The sequence below is a fragment of the Bombina bombina genome, chromosome 5 (genome assembly GCF_027579735.1).
Source record: "Bombina bombina isolate aBomBom1 chromosome 5, aBomBom1.pri, whole genome shotgun sequence".
Classification (NCBI taxonomy): domain Eukaryota; kingdom Metazoa; phylum Chordata; class Amphibia; order Anura; family Bombinatoridae; genus Bombina; species Bombina bombina.
The window spans coordinates 476,039,929-476,054,243 of NC_069503.1; the positions used below are offsets into that span (position 1 = coordinate 476,039,929).

The 14,315-nt window shown below is 40.2% G+C and overlaps 1 protein-coding gene across 1 annotated transcript in view; it reads right to left on the minus strand.

The window, feature by feature from the left end:
• Positions 1 to 14,315, minus strand: part of LOC128660487 (mucin-12) — a 770,239-nt gene that overhangs the window by 154,766 nt on the left and 601,158 nt on the right. The window contains exons 29-30 of the mRNA XM_053714362.1: positions 4,087 to 4,407; positions 3,711 to 3,983 (exon numbers count right to left, since the gene is read on the minus strand). Coding sequence (XP_053570337.1) covers positions 3,711 to 3,983; positions 4,087 to 4,407 — 594 coding nt within the window. The remainder of the gene's footprint in view (positions 1 to 3,710; positions 3,984 to 4,086; positions 4,408 to 14,315) is intronic.

Below are 14,315 nucleotides of genomic sequence, written 5' to 3' on the forward strand. Positions count from 1 at the left end.
GAGATAAAAGTCTACTCTTTGAAACCAACCTGTTCAACCACAAGGTCCTACTGGTCAGAACAGCTAACTCCATGTTTTAGCATTTATCTTGATTACATCAACAATAGCATCACAAATGTTGAAAATCTCGCTCTGCAGAATAATCTGATAAGTAATAAGAAAGATTGTTAACAAGTCTTTCTGTAAGAAGACTCTTATTTGCGGTCCATTGGAACCTTAAAGAAATACTATCATCTAAGGAATAGAAGAACGACTAGCAAGATTGGCTAATGCTCCATCCACCCTAGCAATGTTTTCCCAAAGCTCTAAGATGGAAAAGGAAACATCTTCTTAAATTTTGAAGCTGAATTACAAGTAATGCCCGGTTTAGACCATTCCTTAGATTTATCCCTGTAATAGCTACAGGGAATGTAAAAAAAAAGAACATTTTAAATCAAGTCCAATTGCTTGACAGTAATTTGCTCTTAAAGGCTTAGGATCCTGTACACCTAGAGTACATAAAAGCTTCTAGAGTATAGAACGAAGATGTTCTATTTTGGACATAAAGGTGGAGGTATCAGAATTCTAATCAGTGAACGACTCCCGATCAGGGATTAAATTATTTACAAAGAACAAATCTGAAGAATCACTCTGGTTTAATAAAAAAAATGGTTAGCTGATCTGATCTTTTGATATTCAGAATTGGCAGACAAACTGACTAAAGTTAGAAACTAAGGTAAGTACTTTCATACTTACTTGGGGAAGGTACAGCGGCCAACATCTCAGAAATTGGATGAGCGTATAAAAATCTTTAAAACCTGGAACAAAATTTGAGAAACTCCCTTATACTGAACAGAGGGAGGACAGATAGCTTTAGCAGCATAAATTGATCCATACAGGAATTGCAAAGCTGAGCTGAAGGAGAGACAGCTACATGTTTGCAAAAACAAAACACACACTGGTTATAAATATAATCAGTATATTTACATTCTAAAGGGTCTTAGGTTAAAGTAGAGGAGACAGTTCCAGTATGCTCTTAAGAAATAAATAATACAGCCTATAAAAATAAAATTTAATACCACACATATTTATTGAGATACAATAAGTATATCCGAGACATACATTTATTTAAAACATCAGACTCCTATAACTTTAAGGACCGAAACATTTAAAAGCCAATCTGAGTACAACCCTCTTAGTGTAGAAAAAAAAAACTTTTTTTTATGCCCAAAATAATTAATAAAACTATATAAATTAACCGGCTCATAGGATAATAGCAAACTTATCCCCTCCATGCAGCGATATGATAAATGCTAGAAGGAGTAAAGTTCTGTACCTCAGAGAGAATACAAAACGAGGGCGGAAAATCATAACCACTGCACTGCCAAATAACTCCCAATACTGCATAAAAAATAATGAGAAAAGTGAAGTGTGCTAAGCTGAGTTAAAAGATGGGGAATAATAAACAAATGCTGTTTGTTGTCTAAACATACATATAGGTACATTGTACTAAAAAAAAATTCTCTCATTAATATGAGCAATCAGCATGATACAGAAGCATTAGGAGGAAGCATCGATCAGCCAAATAGTATGGGCAGAAAATACTTTCAGAATTTTTTATTACAAATTCACACATTACATTGTATCTCCATACTATTGTCAGTGCCTAAACCACGCACAAAAAACATTTTTAAATCTACAAATATCTCTTACTGTAAAATAGGGACTATAGACTGAATATAAATAATACACTATGTAAGTTTGCGTGGAAGTAAGTCACATTTAGGGGCAAGATATAACAACTAGGCTCAGAAGCGAACCTACTCAACAGAGGGCCCTGGTGCAACATTTTTTTTGGGCCCCCAAAGACAACTCAGTAGAAAGCAATAGTAATAATATACATACTCTGTATAATGATTTTGAGGATAGACTTGCAACTTGAACTAATATAAAGGCTCCCCTGCATTGGGAATGTACACGTTCTGCACATGGCTATGTATAGACTGGCTGCTTTAGGACCCCTCAGCAGCACCAAAGGCAGTTCCGCCCCTGAATAGGCTGATCTGTAATCTTGCATGGTCAGTCAGCCATTCTGTTAAATTATACAGCATATCTATTAAAAACTATATAAAATCCATACTGACAAATTATAAAGTCCAGGCCAACTCCCAATATACAAGAAGAATTAGATAAAATAATGCTCCCAGTTAGTTTGAGTAAACAGTAAAAAAAGAAGGTAAGGAGGACATGTGTAATTGTTTTTTTGTTTTGTTTCAATTAGCAGTAACAGCTATTTCATATACACAATTATACCTAAAGGTGCAATTAATCATACATTTAAAGGGACACTGAACCCAATTTTTTTCTTTTGCGATTCAGATAGACAGAGCAAGCAATTTTAAGCAACTTTCTAATTTACTACTATTATCATTTTTTCTTCGTTCTCTTGCTATCTTTATTTGATAAAGGAGGCATCTAAGCTCTCTTTTTTGGTTCAGAATTCTGGACAGCAATTTTTTATTGGTGGATGAATTTATCCACCAATCAGCAAGAATTACCCAGGTTTTCCACCAAAAATGGGCTGGCATCAATAAACATACCAAGACAATGAAGAACATTTGATAATAGGAGTAAATTAGAAAGTTGCTTAAAATTTCATGCTCTATCTGAATCACAAAAGAAAAAATGTGGGTTCAGTGTCCCTTTAAACTCTAAAAACTGGTATAACAAGTCACTGTAATCACATTAAATTTACAGTACACTGTGCTTTTAACCATTTCAAAAGGTATGAGCTTTTGAAGACAGGACTTAAAAAAAAGAATACAAATTTGAACTTAAAATAAGGTTGCATCACAGGGCAGCTGTGATAATTAAAACAGGAGCCTGAAGCAGAAATTACAGTCCCCTTGGCCCTGCACCCTATGAAACCCAAATATAACAATACAGTCTAAAAAGCAAGTGGACACAAAATCAAAACATTTGCTCTGTAATTTGTGGAATGAAAGTGACATTCTGGTGTAAATATAAAATGGTTAAACACATAAATATAGATGTGCATCAAGGCACAATGCAATGGAAGGCAACAGCCAGTGAGATAAAGGGACACTAAACACCTTGTAATTACAAGACATTTCTGTTGCCTTGTTCTATAAAATATCAGCATACTGTAAACATTTGAAAAAAAAAAACCCACCCTGTTTTCTGCAGTTGTTTTCCAAAATTGAAACTCCACCCACTTCCCTATTTGGGTGTCCATGATCATTTTGTTAGCAAAAACTGTATAGTTTTGCAGTTGGTAATCTGATAAACTCTGCTAAAGACAATTAAGCACAGATATGTAGCAGAGTTTTGAGACTAAAATCCATACTTTTCAAGTTAAATTATATGAAAAGGTGGCAAAACAAAACAAAATGTATATTGCAAATTTATTTTAATACATATAACAACATTTTATATTACAATCTCAATGTGTTAACTGCCTCTTTAACAGTAGCATATGTGCATATATACCACTGGATCCCGATCTGGGATAGCATGACAGCCCACAAGGGAAAAGGGCATTTAGAAAAAATAAAAAAATATTTGCTTTTAAATTAAACATTTTATATGTATACTAGAATGTCTTTTTGCTAATAGAAAAAAAAATCTCTATCAAAAGCAAATGTTCAGTACATTTTTATGGAGTTACACATTAAAGAGATTTAAATATAAATTTAATATAACTCATTTACCGTGCAGGACTGGTTTTATAACGGCAACTTTAGTGACTTCATCTGAAGCATCCATTTTGTGTGTGCTCCCGAATCTGACTGCAGGTGTGGTACATTTCATGGCTGGGGATTTGGAACTGTGTTTATCTAAAGAAAGTTCTGGGATTTTCTTATTAGGAGTAGAGTAAGTGACAGAGGAGCCAACGGGAAGCTGCTGTGGAGTAATGTTCATAGAATTGTGACTTGTGTCTTGTGGTATCCAAGAATGCTGCACATCTGAAAAGGTTCTAGAACCTGAAAGACATATTTATTATGTATAATTAGGAGAAACACAAGTATTCCCAACTTAAAAAAAACTATTGTTCCTCTATTAGAAAGGATAGAAAAATCAGTTTACCTATAGAAATAGGCTTTGTCTTAACAACTTCAGCGGGGTCAGAAATCACATCTGTAACTTTATTCTTGACTGTCCTCTTAATATGGATTACAGGTGGGCTTGATTTTATAGTTGGAGATCTTTCATGCTTTGTCTTTGCAGAGGATGACACCAGATTGCTCTCATTAGATATGGGGATGACTGCAGACCAGAGTACAGGTATTGGTGGAGCTTTTTCCAGCTTTGATTTAGGCTGCAGATTTAATGGAATGGACTCAGATTTGTGACTTGTCCTATGTGTAGATGAATTCTGTGGATCTGAAGGAGGTAATGTGCTGGAATCTGTGAAACATGTAAAGATAAAATACACAATCATCAAGAAAAACATAATTTATATAAATAAACAATCTTACGGGGCACTGTTATACAGGATTGTGAATTTCCACCTATTTAAAGGGATATTGTAATGCAAAAACAATATTTATGATTACCTGATAAATTTCTTTCCTTCAAGATAGTGAGAATCCACAAGCTCATCACTTGTGAGTTATTCTTTCCCTGGCCACCAGGAGGAGGCAAACTAACCCATCACTTCAGAGCTTCCCTACTATCTCCTCCCACACCATCAACGCTCACTTTTTCCACATGGCAAAGTAGAGCAAGATAAATATAAGAGATATGTTATGTGCAAAGCAGGGCAAAAAAGTGGAAGTTTTGCAAACATCTGTATTAAAGAAAGGGCAGGGGTTTGTGGACTCTCACCATCCTGAAAGAAATTAATTTATAAGGTAAGCATAAATTTGGTTTCCTTCAATGGATGGTGAAAGACCACAAGATCAACACATGTGGGCTTCATTACCCAAGCAGACAAGTCCACAAGACCACCATAAATATGGTTAGATCAATACAGAAGTCCACACAGTCAAGTCCACCATAAATATGGTGGGATTACTGAATTTACTAGTCGGGCACAATGGCCCACAGTACTTTTCTGCCAATGCAGAACTTAAAAAGCACAAAACACATCAAGATTGTGCAGAAGATGCTCCTTAGAATTCTTTGGAGCTGGACATAAGGATGGCACCACAATATCTTATATCAAATTAACCATATACATAGATAATGCACTCACCCTTCTCAGCAGTAAGGTGATTCAATGTCGCTTTCTATCCTTCTGACTCTGACTTGAACGGTTCCTTCATGAAAAAGAAAATTTATGCTTACCTGATAAATGTATTTCTTTCTTGACATGATGAGTTCACGGATCATCTAATTACTATTGGGAATATCACTCCTGGCCAGTAGGAGGCAGCAAAGAGCACCACAGCAAAGCTGTTAAATTTCACCTCCCTTCCCTCCCACCACAGTCATTCGACCGAAGTAAAGGAGAGAAAGGAAGCAACAAGGTGCAAAGGTGTCTGAGGTTTATAACATAACAACAACCTGTCTTAAGAATAGGGTGGGCCGTGGACTCATCGTGTCAAGAAAGAAATACATTTATCAGGTAAGCATAAATTTTCTTTTCTTTCTAATGACACAATGAGTCCACGGATCATCTAATTACTATTGGGAATCAATACCCAAGCTAGAGTACACAGATGATAAGGGAGGGAAGAGACAGGGAACCTAAACGGAAGGCACCACTGCTAAAATAACCTTTCTCCCAAAAGCGGCCTCAGCCAAGGCAAAAGTGTCAAATTTGTAGAATTTTGAAAAAGTGTGAAGAGAGGACCAAGTTGCAGCCTTGCAAATCTGTTCCATAGAAGCTTCATTCTTGAATGCCCATGAGGAAGAAACAGCCCTCGTGGAATGAGCCTTAACTCTCTCTGGAGGATGCTGTCCAGCAGTTTCATAGGCAAAACGTAAGATACTCTTCAGCCAAAAAGAAAGAGAAGTAGCCATAGCTTTCTGTCCCTTACGCTTTCCTGAGAAAACCACAAACAAAGCAGAAGACTGACTAAAATCCTTAATCGCCTGTAAGTAAAATTTTAGAGCACGTACCACGTCTAAATTGTGCAGAAGCCGTTCTTTCTGAGAAGAAGGATTAGGACACAATGAAGGAACAACAATCTCCTGATTAATGTTTCGGTCAGAAACTACTTTAGGGAGAAACCCTAACTTTGTAGGTAAAACTACCTTATCCGAATAGAAAAATAAGGGAAGGAGACTCATACTGCAATGCCGAGAGCTCTGACACTCTACGAGCAGATGAAATAGCAACAAGAAACAAAACTTTCCAAGATAACAACTTAATATCTAAGGAATGCATAGGCTTGAACGAAGCCCCTTGAAGAACCTTAAGAACTAAATTAGGACTCCAGGGAGGAGTAACTGGTTTGAACACATGCCTGATCCTGACCAAGGCCTGACAAAACAATTGCACGTCTGAAACGTCTGCCAGACGTTTATGTAACAAAATAGACAAGGCAGATATTTGACCCTTTAGGGAATTTGCCGATAATCCTTTCTCCAAACCTTCTTGGAAAAATGACAGAATTCTAGGAATCCTAACTCTACTCCAAGAGTAGCCCTTAGATTCACACCAATATAGATATTTACGCCATATCTTGTGGTAAATCTTTCTAGTCACAGGTTTACGAGCCTGAATCATGGTCTCTATGAACGAATCTGAAAATCCCTGCTTGGATAAAATTAAGCGTTCTATCTCAAAGCAGTCAGCTTTAGAGAAACTAGATTTGGATGAAGGAAGGGCCCTTGAAGTAGAAGGTCCTTCCTCAACAGAAGTCTCCAAGGTGGAAGAGATGACATTTCCACCAGGTCTGCATACTAAATCCTGTGAGGCCAAGCCGGTGCAATGAGGATCACCGACGCCCTCTCCTGCTTGATTCGAGCAATGACCCGAGGAAGAAGAGCGAACGGAGGAATAAGGTATGCAAGACTGAAATTCCAAGGTACCGCCAGGGCGTCTATCAGTACCGCCTGAGGGTCTCTTGACCTTGATCCGTACCTCGGAAGCTTGGCATTCTGCCAAGATGCCATGAGATCCAATTCCGGCTGACCCCATTTGAGAATCAGGCTGGAAAACACTTCCAGATGTAGTTCCCACTCCCCCGGGGTGAAAGGTCTGTCTGCTCAGGAAGTCCGCCTCACAGTTGTCCACCTCTGGGATGTGGATTGCCGACAGACAGCAATAGTGGGTCTCCGCCCACCCAATTATCTTGGCTACCTCTGTCATGGCTAAGGAACTCTGTGTCCTCCCTGATGATTGATGTAAGCCACTGAAGTTATGTTGTCCAACTGGAACCTGATGAACCGGGCCAGGGCTAACTGGGGCCAGGCCAGAAGAGCATTGAAGATTGCTCTCAGCTCCAGAATGTTTATGGGCAGAACAGACTCTGACTAAGTCCAAGTTCCCTGAGTCTTTAGAGAGCCACAGACTGCTCCCCATCCTAGAAGGCTGGTGTCTGTTGTTACAATCACCCAGGAGGGTCAGCGAAAGCAGGTTCCCTGGGAGAGATGATCCTGAGACAACCACCAAAGAAGAAAATCCCTGGTCTCCTGCTCCAGCAGTATTCGTGGAGACAAATCCGCATAATCTCCGTTCCATTGAATGAGCATGTTTAACTGCAGAGGTCTGAGGTGGAAACGAGCGAACAGGATGATGTCCATTGCCGCCACCCTCGGCCCGATTACCTCCATGCACTGAGCCACTGATGGCCGAGGAGCGGACTGAAGTGCTAGGCAAGAATCGAAAATCTTCGATTTCCTGACTTCTGTCAGAAAAATCTTCATTTATAGGGAATCTATTATGTTCCCAAGAAAGTTACCCTTGTATTTGGAACTAAGGAGCTCTTTTCCAAATGTACCTTCCATCAGTGAGATTGCAGGAAAGATAACATTCCGTGTGGGACCTTGCTTGTTGAAAGGATGGTGTCTGGACCAGGATGTCGTCCAGATAGGGTGCCACTGCAATGCCCTGTAATCGGAGCACCGCCAACAGGGATCCCAGAACCTTTGAGAAAATTATAGGAGCTGCGGCAAGGCTGAAAGGAAGAGCCACAAATTGGAAGTGTTTGTCTAGAAATGCAAACCTTAGAAACTTGTGATGATCGCTGTGAATGGGAACATGCAGGCACGCGTCCTTTAAATCCACCGTTGTCATAAATTGACCCTCTTGGACCAAAGGAAGAATGGAACGAATAGTTTCCATCTTGAAGGAAGGTACTCTGTTTAGACTCTTGAGATCTTAAATTGGTCTGAAGGTTCCCTCCATTTTGGGAACCACAAACAGATTGGAATAAAACCCCAAACCCCGTTCCTGCATCGGAACAGGCACTATCACTCCAAGGTCGGAGAGGTCCCATACACAGTGTAAGAACGCCTCTCTTTTTGTCTGGTCTACAGATAATCTTGAAAGCAGAAACCTACCTCTGGGAGGAAAATTCTTGAACTCTAGTTTGTATCCCTGGGACACTATGTCCACTGCCCAGGCATCCTGAACATCTCAAACCCAAGCCTGAGCAAAGAAGGAAAGCCTGCCCCCCACAAGATCCGGTCCCGGATTGGGGGCAGGCCCTTCATGCTGTCTTTGATTCAATAGCAGGCTTTTTGGATTGTTTCCCCTAAGTTGTTGCAAGACTGATTGGATCTCCAGGAAGGTTTGGACTGTTCTTGCTTGGAAGAAGAAGCGGAAGAATTTCCCTTGAAATTTCGAAAGGAACGAAAATTACTCTGATGTCCCTTTTGTTTGTTTCTCTTATCCTGAGGGAGAATATGACCCTTTCCTCCCAAAATAGAGATTATTTCCGTCAAACCCGGTCCAAACAAGATCTTCCCCTTGTAAGGAATCGCTAAAAGTTTAGACTTAGATGACACATCCGCAGACCAAGGTTTTAACCATAAAGCTCTGCGGGCTAGTACAGCAAAACCTGAAATCTTTGCTCCCAGTTTGATAACCTGTAGGGAAGCATCAGTAATAAAGGAATTAGCCAATTTAAGGGCTTTTATCCTATCCTGGATCTCATCTTGGGTAGTTTCTGTCCTGATAGCATCAGATAACGCATCAAACCAATATTCAGCCGCACTAGTGACGGTAGCAATGCACACAGCAGGTTGCCATTGTAAACCTTGGTGTACATACATCTTCTTTAGTAACCCCTCTAATTTTTTATCCATAGGATCTTTAAAAGCACAACTATCCTCTATGGGGATAGTAGTTCTCTTGGCCAAAGTGGAAATAGCTCCTTCCACCTTGGGTACTGTTTGCCAAGCCTCCTTGATAGAGTCCGCTATGGGAAACATCTTTTTTTTAAATATAGGAGATGGAGAAAAAGGGATACCCGGTCTCTCCCATTCCTTAGCAATGATCTCAGAAGCTCGGTCTGGTACTGGAAAAACCTCTACAGAGGAAGGTACCTCAAAATATTTGTTTAGCTTACTGGATTTCTTCGGATTAACTACGACCATAGTGTGGCGTTCATCCAATGTAGCTAAAACCTCCTTAATTAATAGATGAAGGTGTTCAAGCTTAAACCTGAAGAATATAACTTCAGTATCAGCAGGAGGAATTACACTGTCAGAGTCTGAGATTTCACTCTCAGATGCTACCGAAAGATCCTCCTCCTCAGGCTTCTGGGAGGGGGCATCCGAAATAGCAACAACTGTGTCAGTAACCTCACCTACTGAATGTTTACTTTTCCTCTTGCGCTTTTCCTGCAGCATGGGAAAAGCAGACAATGCATCAGAAACCGCAGAGGACGTGAGAGAAGCGATGTTTTGCAACGTAACTCCAGGAGGAGTTAGAGAGGAAGCGCAGGGCACTGCATGTGTGGGCGATACAAGTTGGGGCACTTGAGGAGAAAGCTGCGGCATATATTGAACATTGTCAGACTCCTGAACAGCATCCGCCTTTGAAAATGTTGGCTCAGAAAAGAGTCTATCCCTATAATTTAAAGTTCTCTCAATACAAGAGGAACAGAAAAGGATTGGTGGTTCCACATTGGCATCAAAACACAAAGAACAAGTGACATTTTGCAAAGCCTCTTGGTCCATTCTGACTCACAATGGAAAAAATTATCAAATTGTAACAAAAACGTTACTGTCCCTTTAAATTGAAACCGTAACTTTTTTACTGCAGAATAAGAAAATCTTTCAAATAATAATAAACCAACACCTCTACACCTCAGCTTCTTTGCTGAGGTGCCTACCTGATCTGCTACACCGAGCTTGATGATTCCCTTTATAAAAATGATCCGGAACCCAGCAGCAGATAAAGTGAGCCGTTCTCCGGTCTTAGAAACGCATGCTTTCAGAAAAGCAAGCGTTTCTAGCCAGACCCTGAAATACTCTTCCTCCGTCACTTGGAAGTGAAGAAGTGAAGAAAAAGTGGCGCGCAACACAAGATTGCCGCCTCACATAGCTCCGCCCATTGTGGGCGTCCCGGTCGGCATTTTGTGATAAAGTTTAACCGCCGGGAGTAGTGGAACCACCGTAGCCTAAAGTCTCCTTAGCCCCAGTGCCTGCCTAAACGGCTGTCTTATCAATCCTCTCCAGTATAGGAGAGTTTAAGTGTCCCTTCTTATACAAAGTGCCTTCATATTAAATTGGCCCCTTTGTCATTTATGTGTTGAAATAAAGTGCCCACTTTTTCTGAGTGTTTCTCCTTCCCAGAAATAATAAAGTCAGCACTTACCTCACAAATCTGCCCGACAGCAAGGCAGCTCACCAGGTTTGAGAGGTTCTCTCCCTCACATAGCCCTGTGGAAAGAAAAAAGACTGAGTAAATTTACTCAGGCTTACAGAGTTAGGGCAGCATAAATTACATGGGAGGCGCAGTGAGAATTATGTCCCACAAGTTCCCATTGCTCTAAAGCCACCACTGCCCTACTGAAGAGACTGATGTGGACTACGGCTACACCCTAGAACAAAGCAGCACAATCTTGCACTACTTAAAAAATAATAAAATCTTGCTTGAAGAATCTTTTTCTAACACCTAATTACCACTTCCTTGCTCTAACGTAGGCAAAGAGAATGACTGGGGTGGGGTGGGCTTTGCTGTGGCGCTCTTTGCCGCCTCCTGCTGGGAAGGAGTGATATTCCCAATAGTAATTAGATGATCCGTGGACTCGTGTCATTAGAAACATGTTTCCAGATTCAAAATAATACACAAGCAAGGAGGATCTCCGTCGTCTTACCATATAAATCCTTGTGCTCTCTTTCTTCGTCACAGAGCAAAAAATAAATGCCCGAGAGGGGTATTTTGAAAACATAAAAAGGTTTATTATTACACAGTTAAAAACTTCCAAATACACTTGGATGCAGTATACTATGTCATCACCACAATACATTGCCTAATAGTTTCTAGTGATATCACCTTAGACAAAATTGAATAATTCAGAAACTTGCCAATAACATAGCTAACAGAAACAAAACCCTGCAGGTCTAACTCAGGCATATGATTAAAAAGAGGAGCTTAAAGAAACCTCAGCACTAAGCTGAGACTCCAAGAAGGAGTTGCCATATAAACTCCTTCAGCTGAATCAGAGCCTGATCAAAGGTCTGTATATCAGAAAACATAGCTGTCTCCCTATGATGATACAAGACAGATAAGGCGAAAATCTGATCTTTCATATAACTGGTAAATCAACCTTTCTCCAAGCCCTGTAGAAGAAGTCTAACATCCTAGAAATCCTACAGGGATTCCACTGGTACCCTCTTGAAGCACAACATGGTAAATAAGCCTTCCTCATCTTGTGGTAGATGCACCTTGTTACAGGCTTTTGGGCCTTAATTAACAACAACAACATTATCAGAGGCCTTCTCTTGGCTACAATTAGGCATTCAATCGCCATGCTGTTAAAGCCAGAGTTTGCAGGTCCAGAAGAAAGGACCATGTAACAATAGATCCTGTCTGAGAGAAAGGCGTCATTGTAGACAAGGCCAAACCGACACAACCGGAAAAACACAAACTGAGGCATCCACTAGTTCCGCCTGTGGATCTTGTGTTCTGGTACAATAGAGAAACAACTTGTGGTTGATGCTTGGAGCCATGAGGACCATCTCAGGGATACCTCAGAGAGTCGACTCTGAAAGTCTGTCCCCCAATTGTTTATTTCCAGAATGTGAAAGGCTGACAATTGAGCCCGATTCTGCTAAGTGATCTGAAAATATGGGACACCTCTATCAGCTCTTAGAAACTGCACATTCCCCCATGGATAGTTGATGTATGTCATCGCAGTGACAATGTCCAATTGAAATCGAATATAAGGCTTAAAGGACAGTAAAGTCAAAATTAAATGTACACGATTCAGATAAAACATGCAATTTTAAACAACTTTCCAATTTAGTTCTATTATCAAAATTAAACTCTTCAGACAGAGCAGGCAATTTTAAGCAACTTTCTAATTTACTCCTATTATACATATTTCTTCGTTCTCTTGCTATCTTTATTTGAAAAAGCAGGAATGTAAGCATAGGAGTCGGACCAATTTTGGTTCAGCACCTGGGAAGCACTTTCTGATTGGTGTCTAAATGTAGCTACCAAATCAGCAAGCGATACCCAGGTACTGAACCAAAAATGGGCCGGCTCCTAAGCTTACATTTAAATAAAGATACCAAGAGAACGAAGTAAAATTGGTAATAGAAGTAAAATAGAAAGTTGCTTAAAATTGCATGCTCTGAATCATGAAAGTTTAATTTTGACTAGAATATCCCCTTAAGGACACGAGCAAGCTCTTGAGCTCACCTAAGATTACTCTTTAACAAAGAATACTAAGAGAACTAAGCAAAATTGTTGAAAGAAGTAAATTGGAAAGTTGTTTAAAATGGCATGCTCTATCCAGTCCATTTAAGTTTACTTTTGACTTTACTGTCCCTTTAAGTCTGAGACTGGGCCAACTGAAAAGTAACTTAAACATTACACAGAGTTCCAGAATGTTGATGGGTAACTTCACCTCCCGTGGAGACCACAATCCCTGCACTCTTCATGACTCATAGACAGCTCCCTAGCCAAGGAAACTGGCATCCATTGTAAGAACAGTCCACTGCAGCCTTCTGAATATGACTCCCTGTACTAAGGACTGGTGAGACTGCCACCAAAATAGGGATTAACATTTCCTGATCTACAGAAATCTGTGGAAACAGGTCCTTTTGATTGTAGCTTTACTGATGGAGCAGTGACCAATGAAGAGGTCTCAGGTGAAACCATTCGCTCTATCATTTGAACTACAGTAGGAAGGGGAGTTAGCTGTATGAGAGCACACTTCTGCTGCAGTTTGCATCTGCCCTCTTCTGTAAAAAAGAATCTCATAGAAACTGAGACTAAGAGAGATCCCAAAAAGGACACTCACGTCCGAGGAACTAGAGCTCTTAAAAATGTATGCATCAACCATGGGTGTGTAGTAGATGCAACGATGCCTCAATGTGCTTCAGCACTTCCTGTAAGGAACTTTCTGGCACTAGTATGTTGTCTAGATATGGTGCTACAGCAATGCCTTGTGACCGAACAACCATCATCAAAGCTCCCAATACGTTAGTAAATATTCTTGGAGCTGAAGGCCAGGGCCTCACACTGGTAGTGTTTGTTGACAAAAGAAACAAAGAGGAACCTCATGTGATCCGGCTGGATTAGAATGTGATGATAAAGATCTTTCAAGTCTAGGGTAGACATGATCTGGTCCTCCTCCACAAATGGGAAAATAGTGCAATGATAACCATCTTAAATGTTGAAACTTGAGAAAATGCATAGTTTTTAGATCTAGAACCAGATGAAAAGTTTCCTCCTTCTTGAGAACTAGGAACAGATTGGAGAAGAACCTCTATCCCTGTACTCTTTGAGGAACTGGAACAATAAATTCCATGTCCTACAGAACCGGCCAAACATGAAAGTAAGTAACTTGCCTTGATAGTAGTCAGAACTAAACAATCTCTTGTGGGAAGGACTAGATGGAAAACTGATTTCTGTATCCCTTAGAAATTAATTAAATGCACATTTATACTGAGTTGGAAGAAGAGGAAGTCTTCTTGGACTGCTTAGGCTTGCTCCAGGAATTGTCAGATAGACTGTCGTATCAAACTGACATAGCAGCCACACCACAGGCCTACACTGACAGCTGAAAGACCGCCTATGAAAGCCTTCAAGCTTCCTATCCATGGGGCCTTTAAAAGAGGTGCAGTCCTCTAAGGCAGTGTTTCCCAACCGCGATCCTCAAGTACCCCCAACAGTCCTGGTTTTCATTATAGCTGAACTAGAGCACAGGTGAAATAATCAGATGATGGATGAGAGCAGGTTG